This window comes from Teleopsis dalmanni, chromosome 1 (genome assembly GCF_002237135.1).
Source record: "Teleopsis dalmanni isolate 2A chromosome 1, ASM223713v2, whole genome shotgun sequence".
In the NCBI taxonomy this organism is placed as follows: domain Eukaryota; kingdom Metazoa; phylum Arthropoda; class Insecta; order Diptera; family Diopsidae; genus Teleopsis; species Teleopsis dalmanni.
In genome coordinates this window covers 65,207,593-65,219,915 of record NC_051846.1, presented here as the reverse complement: position 1 = coordinate 65,219,915, position 12,323 = coordinate 65,207,593, and the positions used below count along the sequence as shown (strand labels likewise).

Here is a 12,323-nt window from a genome sequence, read left to right as displayed (position 1 = left end):
TTTACACTACAAGTTTTACATTAACCAATAGAGCTGGACGACAAGGTCTTACTGTCATTTTTAAATATTTATATATTAATGTTTATGGTTTACATATAGTGTATATAATATAATTAAATAAAAGTTGTAAAATTTTTTACACTATCTATATGTTAAGACATTCAGCACAATTATTTATATGATTTGAAAACTGAAAATATTTTTTATATTTAATGCATTATATTATTTTATATTTACTATATATAAATCAAATACATATATAGTATTACATATTTGATTATTTATACTCTATAAGATATACTTAAATTATTTTTTGTATTTAGGTATTTTTATTAATATAATTTAACTGTTGTGATAATTTTTCTTTTTAGTATTTTTGTTTACAGTTGCCATAGTTTTAACTTTAAAATTTATATTCCACTGTAATGTAATATATTTTTAACATTTTTTTACAGTGCATTTTATAGGAATTTGTAAGTAGGAAGCTTATGAAACTATGTTAAGATTGTTTGATTTTCGTTTTTGATTTTTCCTTAAGTTTTGAACAAATTTTACACAGTTTAGCATTTACTTAAGTACACACAAATTATGTTTAATTACAATTCATCTGCATTGCATTAGAGTAATGGTATTTGTTATTAAGAGCAAGTAATGTGCCATCAACTGTGAGGAACTATTTTAATAAAGTAATTAGTAAAGTTTTCTCAATGTATGTTAGGTACACATGATTCTGTAGTAGATCTTGCCTCAATTACTACATCACTAGCACTTTAATTTTAATACCATTATATATTTATATATATATAGAAATGTTAAGTTAAGTTATACCTATGTACACCATATAAATATTTAATTATATATATTATAAAATATTTGTATATATTATATGTATTCTGTATATATAATATGTATATCAATAACAGCAAATATTATGTTAGTGATTTATTTTATAAATTTTGTAAGGAATATTTAACGTATAAAATGCCACATAGCGGTTGGCTTACGTGCATTATTTATCATATCGTGCCAATGCTGGCAACCAGTGCCATGCTCTTGGGGACCCAAACCGCAACTACCAATTTCAGTAGCTTCGCCACCAGTGCCAACTACATATATCTGTAAGAATATAATAATAAATATTAATTTTTTTTTTTTGGAGTAATTGGAGTAAATTTGGAGTAATTATGTTTGCTAAAATTAAAAAAAAACCATATACCATAATGTAATACGAGTATTGCATTTTTTTTTGGAAGTGAGAAGTGGTATTTATTTGTGAAACTAGTTTAGTTATCCTAAATATAAATATTAGGTTGTTCGGAACGTAATTTCGTTTTTTCCGACAGACGATGTAATTGTATTTTTTTGCACCCAACTTCACACTAAAGCCGTTTAATTTTTATATGCTTTGAGAGCTCATATAGCACGGCTTGTGTGTGAAAAACTTCAATTAATTCTACGCAGTAGTTTTTGGTTGGTGCCCTTTTAAATATGTAGAGCGATAAGCATCATTTTGGGTATATCTTACTGTTTTACTACAGAAAGGGTAAAAATGCTGTTCATGCCAGAAAGAAATTGACCGATGTGTATGGAGAAGGTGTGTTGACGGTACATCAGTGCCAGAACTGGTTCGCTAAATTTCGATCCGGCAATTTTAATGTCACAGATGCACCACGTTCGGTAAAACCTTCCTTCAAATGACGATGTCCAAAACCACCTCGATCACTTTTTTTCCAGCAAAGACCAAAAATTTTATAAGCGTGGAATTATGCTACTACCAGAAAGAATGGAAAAAGGGTTTCACCAGAAAAAAAATGAAATTACTTTCCGAACAACCTAATAGATTAAGAAATTACGGAGAAAGAGAGAAATATATTAGATATTAAGAGTCTCATTGAGATCTTCTCCAGTGAATTAAGTCATAAAATAAGGATTTTCATTAATTACGGTTTGTTTAGTAAAAACGCTAGAAGATCGAATAATTCCTTTAGTGAAGGAGTTTAAATCTGCTATTCCAAGGACTTGTTTCTTTTTAAGTTATATGATTTTAATATTGGAATTAGCTGCCTTCGAAATATAGTTTGTAAACTATAATAATGATGATGATAATAATAAATAATAATATATAATGAATAATAATAATAAATAATAATAATAATAAATAATTTAATTAATAATATATTTAATGATCCTATATATTTTTAATAATATTATAATAATATAGGATCAACATAACTATGTGTATAATCTGATGGAGTTATGAAAGACAGAAAGAAGAAGAAAAGGACTTGTAGAGCGTTAAATGTGTTGTTGACTCAGCCAAACTCAGTAAAATATGCTCCAATTACATACTAGTTAAATTGACCTGATCATTTTGTTATAGAAATTTAATCTCATGAGAAAAAAAGAGGATATGAAAACCGCCTTGTAGTATGATTGAACCAACATGATGCGTCGAGTAAGAATATTTTGACCTAAGATTTAGTTAAAATCTAATTAAATCAACCAAATTCTTTTTTTTAGTGTAGAACTTAAATTAAGGAGCTGAAGTTGCTACATTGGCTTTATTTATATAAGTACTGTATATTGAAAAAAACGAAGAATTCGACGAGGATAAGCTAATAACTTGTTCGCAAAGATATTTTTTTTTGATAAGTTCACTATTATTTTTTAACATAGATTATTTATAATAAGAAACGTTTAATTCAATAATTTTGTTATTTTTTAAAACTGTTCAAACAAAATGATTTATCTTCATCTTCAAAATATGTTTTTGTGTTACAAATCTCTTTTCTTTCTATATAGTAGCAAAAAAAATTTTCGTTGAATTTCTGAATGTTGATTAAATACGGGTACTGAATTGCTTTATTTTGATGAAAGGGGCCTTTCCGCTTCATCAGATATTGACGTTTTTCGTTTAAAATATGGTTGGTACTCTTTAATAAGGCGGCGTAGTAACTCTATTGATCGTTTCCTTAGGTGAAAGAAGTAATCGTTTTCTTTGAGGTTCAAGTTTAATTATCATCTTACATGTATAGGATAATGGATTCATTATTATATTACAATTTCTCTAAACATTGTTTGAAAATCAGTCGACAGTTGTGCATATGGTCCACCCTAAGAGCATTTCCACCTTGCTAATAGGTTATTTATATTTGCAATTATTAATGCAAACTATTTATGCATACTATGTGGGTTTAATAAATCAGTAAACTGTCAAAGTTCGATTATTATTTCCAATAACAGTAGTAGAAATCAGCTGGGTTCAGAAGCATGCGAGAAAACGGTGCTTGATAAAAGTATTATGATAATTATGTTTAAAAAATTGTACGATAAAGATATATAAAAAGGAAACAAAAATAAATTTATACAAATATTAAGAAAAATTAGATTTTCTGCAGAAATAAACAAACATATTTCAAAACAATCAATTTTGAATTATGAAAATTTCTGACTTAAAGCAAAACAAAGTATTGAACATTTTCCATACAAATCACTTATGAGTTATTATAACTTCAACCCTATATAATAACAAGGACATATAGCACTAAATCAAAGAATATTAAATGTACTACATAATATGATTTAAATTTACTTTAGCGTAGTGTATGACCCATAAATTAAAAATATACTTGATGGACAATATTGTCTAATAACATATAACAATAAACTCAATATATTGTTTTGAGATTTTTCGGCTAAAGGTTTTTCGGGTGGACTTGTATTTAAAATGCTGTATTTCGGTAAATATTGCAAATGAATCTTTTATCTGATTTTTTTTTGTTTCTGGGACCAAGGAATTCTTTTCAAGATTTATGCCACTTTGTTAGAAAATACTTTTTATAATAATATATTAAATAATCTAAAGTAATTTTTATGCTTTCTTGACTTAACTTTGAGTCAATCTCTTGCGTTATCATAAAGAACTGTGTTATATTAATTTAGTTTAATAATAATAAAAATAATATCACAAATTCTCAAAAATATATTCATTTTATATCCGCCAGTAAATCATTTTTTTGGTCAAAGTTTATTTAAAGAAATTAATATTGTTAAATTAGTTTATAAGTTGTTGATTTTATAATATTATCAACAATGAAATGGTACTGTCAACGAGGAAAATTTCGGAGAAATTATTCCAGAATAGTAATTTTCACTCCCACGTGGATTAATTAAAGTTGAATTTATCCACATGCATGGATGCACCTGCATACCTGCATATTTGCATTTGTAACAAATTAACGCGTGTAAAAACTTTGTCTGGATAAACATGGCAAGCGGCTGCAGCCAATTATTGCATCGTTAAATAATTTAAACTTTTCGCTCGAAAATATTTTATTTAATTGAACCACCGACCACAAACCGAAATGTGGTAACTTTTTTGAAGTTGAAAATGTGAAAAAGTTCTTGTTAATCATATATTTACACTGCTTCTTTTATTTGTTTAAACTTATATGTAAAGTTTAAATATTTTCAGAAATGGGAAAGGTGTTTTTACACACAGTTGAAGTGAAATAATACAAAATAAAAACGCTAAAAGGATTACAGAGTTAAAGCAAATATGAAACGTTGTGAAAATTAAGTTTTATGAGAAATTATTATACATTTTCTCATTATTTTCGATTGTTAAGAGTGCTCACATTAAGTTGAGTTACGTTAGCTTTCATTAAGATTATTTTAAGCACGTATTAAAGTCTACAACGTCCTTTACAATAAGCTGGATAATAAGAAAGAAGAAGTATATGCAGTAATATGGATCGGTAAGATGGTGAGGTAGTTGAGAACAACTATGCTTTCAAACCTCAAACGTCAAGGGTTTTACCCATTTTGGTGCCATTAAACTAAAACAACGGTATCAGCGTGCTGATCAGTTGAGGAATTATCCTTTCCAAAATATGCTACTAAGATGTCAATCAGCAATTGGAATGTAAAAAGCCTTACACAAGTTTGGTTACTATCACATTCTCTGTGACCGCCCAGCCTTGATCTGGGCCAGCAGGAGGTCAGTGGAGAACTACCCCTTCTGATATTAATAGGTCCTCAACGGCCAACATTTGGAAGGCGAAATGTTTTCGATTCGGTTAGGTTTTGTTGCAGCATGAATGATCAATTATGGTAGCAGTGCTCCGCTTCGTTGGGAGCTAGTACCTCGTTTCCTCCTATTCCATCTCCTATCTTAGAATGCTGGAGTAGTACTGAGAATGATCGACCAGAAAGTTCTCCGTAAGACGTTTGATCGTCTACGACTTATAGAACATTAGCGCTTCTGAATGGACTGCAAGCTTACCGGTTTTATTTCGACATTAACATGATTCAACGAACTGAAATCTATTGGCATCGCTGTCATAATTATGTCAAAAGAACAGTGCACCACAATGCATAAACGTGAACAGCTGTTTGAAACAACTGCAGTCCGGGGAAAAAGATTTAACGGAATGTGATGTCTACCGATGATTTACTATGTGCCCCAAATTTGGGACGAATTTCAATATCAATCGACATTCTTAGCGACTTTTTCTACTATGCTATATGTAGATATAGTTGAGTTATTATGCTTTAAATATTGTAAAAAACACAAACAACTACTATAAGACATTTCACTCGCTGTCACAATTGTCATTTGTGTCATCAACAAAAGAATTATATATACCAATTACCACTGCGAAGACTCTTCAAATGTGGTTTGTGTAATTAATGTAAAAAGCCAACAACTATATTGCCAGCTATTTTGCGAATAAAACTGTAATCGATATTTAGTTTAATGAATAAATCTTAATAAATTAATAAATCGTACTCAAGCCAAAACTGCTGTGAAAAAAAGTAAAGTAAGTGAAAAAAAAATCGATGAACAATGTAATGAACGTTTGTAAATTGTACATATTTTTGGTGGCAACAAATAAAATTTATTAAAAATATTTTAACTAAATACTACAACTAATAGTGGGTATCGAGTCAAGTCGTGTTTGATTAGGAAATTGTTCTACGAGAAATAAAGTATAATTGATTTAATAACTTTCATATTAGTCTGATAAATAGATATATATGAATTATATGCCAGTTCCGTTAAAAGTTTATAGAATTGTTTTTAAATATTTTTTTGGAGATTGTTAAATCTGAAAAAAAACAGGAATCCTAACAGGGTACGATAAACTCAAATATCATCTTACGAAACTGGGTGTATATACGGATCAAACTGTAGATTCTGCGAAGAGAATGAGGCGTTAGACACAAATATGCTGTTAGAATGCCCCGCGCTAATACATAAGCGAAATAGACTCCTGGGAGTATACAGAAGAGGCAATAAGACCCTGTTAAGTAGATTCTATGCTACTTTTTATTGACACAACAGGGCTTGAAGACTTACTCTAAACCCTAAATCCAGAAGGAGTACAATAGACCCGACGGTCCCAGTGCCACATCCCTTAACAATAATACTAATAAATTTGGAAAAAATTGAGGACAATTGTGTTTATACAGCTGACGCGCACAGGTTAATGTTAGTTCTTAATTAAAGTGCTAGCAGTTGTAAAGTTGGTTGAGCATTTTGGTAGATTTAAATTTACAAATAATTTTTCAGATATTGGTAAGACTTACTGACATTCCAACAATATGTCATATAACGCTCGCCTTCAGTAACGATTTGAGTGAGCATTCTCTGGAACAGTAAATGTCTATGGATACTATATTATGTAATATTATATAATGTGTGTAAACTTAAGTATTATTACGTTCAATATGTGGAAAATGAGTTCTGTAATCACTGTTATAAGTAAGTCTTCAGATGATGTTATAGCGTACACGTACATATATCAAAGCTATCACAATCAAATTTTACGTTTACAGTTTTGCATTGTGTGCGATTGCTTTCAATTTAAATTAATTGTTCCGCTAAATTTGCATAATATTTTCGGAATTCTGAATATGAATTTGCATAAGAAACAAATCGTTCCAGTGTTTGCCTCACACATTATAAATTGCGCAAGGCTCATGAAATGAACCACGAATTTACTGAGAGTGTGCATTATCCTCGCCGCAACGTGTAGGTATCAGAATGTATGGTATGCATGTTGTAACTAATGACTGCCGTGCTAACAGACACAATTGAACTTCAACCTTCCTCAATGGCATAGACACATCAGTCTATCAATAGTGCCAATAACGCTCGATGGAGCTTCAATTGTGCTCGAAACTGCTGTGATGAATTGCGTTAATGCAGTTATTTGATGTGTGTCAGGTGTGGAGGTGTGCATGTTGGCAAGGTACCAAGCAGGAAGCTCAATTGCTTTGTATGAAATATTGTCTGTAAACTCGTGTCGAAGAGTGTTGCTGGTGTGAAAAATTTCATAAAATATGAAAATATGTTGCAGAATAAATAATCGAATTATTTTCAATTACCATTTTAGCTATAAATTTCATTTGATATTAGTGAGTAAAGGTTGCTACTACAACTAGTAGCATTGAAAATCTTAAGCTCCTTTGAAGGTGAAAGGTAGTAAACACAAGGATACAATTTATTATGAAACAGGAGTAAACTAAAGTTGTATACTAGTAAGAAAAAATTACGCAACTTTATCATCTCTCACATAAAATGTGAAGCAAATTATACCAGCCAACATGCCAAAGTGTTTAATGCGAAAAATTTGAAGGATACTGCATTAAATAAAGGATATATAAAATTTATATGCGTAGCATAACCTTCAATAAAATTCATAAGAAAAATTATAGGAATGAAAAATATTCATTCCTTAAAATAAACTCATTATTTAATTTTCTGCTATACTCACTTCAATGGCTGCATTATGCAAATAGTTTGATTGCAAATTAAATGTAAACGCCTCATTCCATATAGGATTGGTTGGATCATCTGATTTGCTAATGCTAGTCTTCTTCTTCTTGACACGTTTACCATTTTGTATCAAATAAATCTAAAATTATTTTCAAGTTTAATATAGAAAAATATTTAGGAGCTCTTATAATAAGCTAACTGACCTTTACGTAGGGTTCCTGTACAGTGTCCAAGTTTTTGGCTTTCATAATAACAACAGTTAATCGTTCGGCTTGTGGCAAATAATTAAGCGAGCACAACAGTTCAGGACGGTCCTCTTGTGGTTTCTTTATACGTAACAAATCACCCCAAATCTATGAAAAAATGTGTGCATAAAAAAGTGATCTAATATTATATGTAAAATTTCATATATTTCACCTCAACCGATTTAGACAAATCCAGCTCGTCTACTAAAATGCGTACTTCGCCTATGATATCGTTGTGTGAGTATCGGTCATAATCCAAAACCTGTAAAATAAGTTCTTTGCCTTGCAATTGATCACGTGAGACTGGAAATTTGAAATGTTGATCAAAATATGGATTTGATTCACCATGGTGTATATGTGTTTGACGTTTGCGATTATCAACTTCTGGCTGTAACATAAGGCGTACATACGGATCACGAAATCCGCCTTCCTCGATAGGGCATAGATTATGAGCTGAAAACATAATTTAAAATATGCAATATGATTGACATAAACTATAAATAAACTATCAAATATTTGAACTCACCTTCAATCAAATGTACTGTCAAATCAAATAAATGGTAATCATATTTCACTCTAAGATGTAGACGACCCAGAGCTGGACTTGAATCTGGTGCTGTTAAGTAAATCGGACCATCTTGCACACGATACAAATCAGGTTGTAGTGCACCAAGTGGTGAAGCTGGACCAATTGTTGGATCTATACCTGGTTGTGGCCGTGGTGGTATGAGCAATGGAGAAAGGCAACGTCCTACTTTTGTTGAATTAACATTCATATTCGATGCTGAACTGCCTGCCAATGATGCAAGACTATTTTGTGAAGGACTTGGAGTACGTAAATCGCTAACATCAGTTGAAGCTGGACTACCGCAACGTGCATCTAAAGAAATAGTACGCATTGGGCTTGGAGAGCGAGCCAACTATCAATATAATATTGCAATGTTATTTATATTAATATTAAAGTAATGCTATATACTACTCACATGATGTGGAAAACCTGGTTCATTAGGTAAAGAACTACGTCCGTCCGGCCCAAATGTGCGTATTTGTGGTGAAGATCCTCGGTGGCCCTATTTATATTTAATTTAATTATACTACTGCACATTTTCGTTTATAAACGTAAATAAATATTTTCAATATAATATGAACAATATAATATGAGCAAAATCGTAAAGATATTAAAAAAACCAAGAAAACTAATGAAATCAATAAGATCTGCACAATAATTGAAGAAAATGTAAAACCTCTAAACAAAATATTTTGAGATAAGTCGCTATTTTGACTTATTTAACTAAGTCAAATCTCTTCAGGATCTCTTCAGAGAGTTGAAACGATCGATCGCGATCCAAACATACAAAAAACTAGGGATACTGAATAAAAATCTAGAAAATAATAAAAAAAATGTTAGGGTTCAAACTTTTTTATTTCCTATCTAGACAGGCCCCATTACAAGTGATATTAATCGTTCTTATATGCCATTAGCTTTATATACTGTTAACTATTTCTTCTATACTGGATGACTATATTATATGTTATTTTTTGATAATTAATTTTACTTACCGAATGCCTTGAAGGTGCACTGTCAATACTGCTTTGGCTAGATATCGAAGGTGTGCGCTGCAAACGTGGTGGAAATGAACGACTCTGATGGTGTAAATGCAAGGGACTGTGTAGTACTTCAGCATTGACCGTATGCGTTGAACCCAGTGTAGATGGCGGTTGTATTGGTTGTGACTCTTTAGTAACATTAACCTCCTAATAAAACAAGTTTTGATGAAAATACAAATAATAATGTGTTATTATTTAATTATACTCAAATAATGTATCATATATTTGTAATATAAATGTAAGATAAAAGATTTAATATTGAAAATTAACCTCCGAGTCCGTGGGCAAATCACAACTGTCACTAACACTGCCCGCGCCACTACCAATCCCACTAGTAGTGGATGTAACTGACGAAGCAGAAGGAGGCGGTGTCATTGGCGGTGGTGGCGTTGTAGATGTGGTGGCACTTTCTTCCGAATTACGATCGAGTGTAACCCGACGTACAGCACCGACACGTTCTTTGGCCATACGTGACCATGATTCGATACGTTTATGTGCGAGCCAACAGGCAGCCGGGCCGAGACCACTCATTTTTTAACTTATATAAGTCTTTATATTTATAATGCTAATTTATTTTTTTGTTCAAATCGTTTATTTTTATATATTTAAATTTTATTAAAATTAATTTTATTCCACTCAATTATGATATATTTTCTAATTCAGTTTTTTGTAAGTCAGCGTAGAACTTTTCTTAATAATTTCTTGGAAAACAAATATTTAATAATACTTTTTCTCAATAACACATTTATATATTAATATATTTATTTGTATTATTAATATTACAACTCTGACTCGTGTGCTCAATTGCTTTAACTGCAACCAAGGAAACTCTGAGACCACTTCAGAAGGAAGTATGAAATTTACCCTCATAATCTGATATAAATTATTTCGCAGAACATACATTCTACGTTGCTTTTTACTGTTCATAAAAATTGTGTAATTTAACTAAAATTATGGTTTTGAGCTTGTTAATATTAAACATTTCCCAGAACGCACTATGAATATTAAATCTACTTCTGCTTGCCTATATAATAGCATGTCTGTCCGTTTGTGCGCACACTGACCTTTAAATTTCGCATACCCTTATGGTATGCGAACTTCGTCCATTTTTGTGTTCATTTAAGTATGGACAAATGCTGTATTGCATTTTTGGACTGTACTGCATTATCCTTATAGGATTTTAAGTTTATACGTGTGTTTATTTGTTTGTGTGTTTGTGTAGTGACAGTAAAGTATGCAATTCACTAGCCGGAACGTTCATTTTTGTTTACCTTACAGATTTTGACTGCATTGGCATGGGTTTCATCAAATTTGTGGTCTCAACATTAATTGAAAGTGGGCGTTTCGTGGTGTTGTTGTCGGTGCGTTGCTTAGGGGCAGGTAAATTACTAGGATTGTGCCAGCGTCGTTTATTATTGGATTAGCATCATTTGAGTAGATTAATTAATATTATCACTATTTGATGCTTTCAATAATTGACATTGTTCATATTGTTAAATATAGTTAAGTAGATAACAAATCATATATAATTATGCAAGACACAATAATTGTAGTGTAAAATGAGGATTATGTTTCAATTAACAAAATTGGTATACATTTCACATCCTCAATAATTGAATATCTAATAAATAATAACAAAATGTTAAGTTCAATTAAGAATAGATCACTAATTAAATTGCAAAGTTTGAGCTGCAATACGTACGTATGTATATATAAATGTATATATGTACATATATAGGGATATGTATTCCATTTTTTAGGAAGTAAATAATACATGAGAAATAAATAAATTAATTTAAAATAAAACAAAACTAAAATTTTTTCAATAAAAAATTGTTATTTAATAAATTAATATTTTTTTAAAAAATTAAAATATAAAAAAATATTTAACACAAGTATATTAACAAGTATAATTTATTATTAAAACAAAATATTTTTTATAAATCTATGTATGAAATGAACGACCTAGGCTCAGTAATAATAAAAAATTATATCCAATTTATTGTATAATAATTCTGATATCAGCTAAAAATCAACCAATCGTTCTTTGTACATAATGTTCCACAATCTTGAGCATTTGATCTGATTGTCTGTTGAACAATGTTTCAATAAATCTGCAAAGATTATATCTTTATCTATAAGATCCTTACTAATGACAGCGCTGTCAAGGAAGTCAAACGCATCAACATTTTTACATTTTCGTCTATTATTTTGACTAAAGCCTATCATTTAGTTTTTCGAAAAGTGATTCTCCAACTTTTTTTTTTTAGAAATTAATATTGATAGCAATAATATTTTCAATAACTGTATTCGTTTTAATTATTTAAATAGGAACTCAAGCTTTAGTGCTGAATACCTGAAAATGCCTACATAAGGTTATATTTGGCATCAACATATATGGTATATTTTTTCAAACAGTCAAATAGCTCTTAAATCTTTAATAGCATTTTAAATTCACTCGAAGTTTATCTGAGAATAGTTGGATGCTCCAGAAATCCTGTTTATTACGAGTAAATGGAGACAGAATCTATCGAGATTGAGAGTGGGAGGATAGTGTTAAATATCTTGACATCATGTTGGACAAACTATTCAGATGGCTTTAACATGTTCAACTGAAAAGAATTGACTGTGCCAAAATTCTTCATTACCTTCAACCGCTATTTAGAAATAAAAATCTCAATGCTAAG

At 30.3% G+C, this 12,323-nt stretch overlaps 1 protein-coding gene across 1 annotated transcript; it reads right to left on the bottom strand.

Moving 5' to 3' along the window:
* Positions 1 to 946: 946 nt before the first annotated feature.
* On the bottom strand, positions 947 to 10,167 carry LOC119672799 (synaptotagmin-5). Its single transcript, XM_038083939.1, has 8 exons — positions 9,907 to 10,167; positions 9,589 to 9,783; positions 9,012 to 9,098; positions 8,555 to 8,948; positions 8,201 to 8,481; positions 7,987 to 8,136; positions 7,782 to 7,922; positions 947 to 1,116 (listed from the first exon to the last, which is right to left on the bottom strand). The coding sequence occupies exons 1-8, from the start codon at positions 10,165 to 10,167 to the stop codon at positions 970 to 972; spliced, it is 1,656 nt and encodes a 551-aa protein (XP_037939867.1). The 3' UTR covers positions 947 to 969.
* Between the last annotated feature and the right edge of the window lie 2,156 nt (positions 10,168 to 12,323).

Bases quoted from the DNA above. Each gene is read 5' to 3' on its own strand.
- LOC119672799 (XM_038083939.1), bottom strand. From the start codon at position 10,167: ATGAGTGGTCTCGGCCCGGCTGCCTGTTGGCTCGCACATAAACGTATC. The intron at 9,099-9,588 runs GTAAGTAAAATT...AAATATAAATAG, and splicing joins GTGCACCTTCAAGGCATTCG to GGCCACCGAGGATCTTCACC. The intron at 8,949-9,011 runs GTGAGTAGTATA...TTATATTGATAG, and splicing joins AACCAGGTTTTCCACATCAT to TTGGCTCGCTCTCCAAGCCC.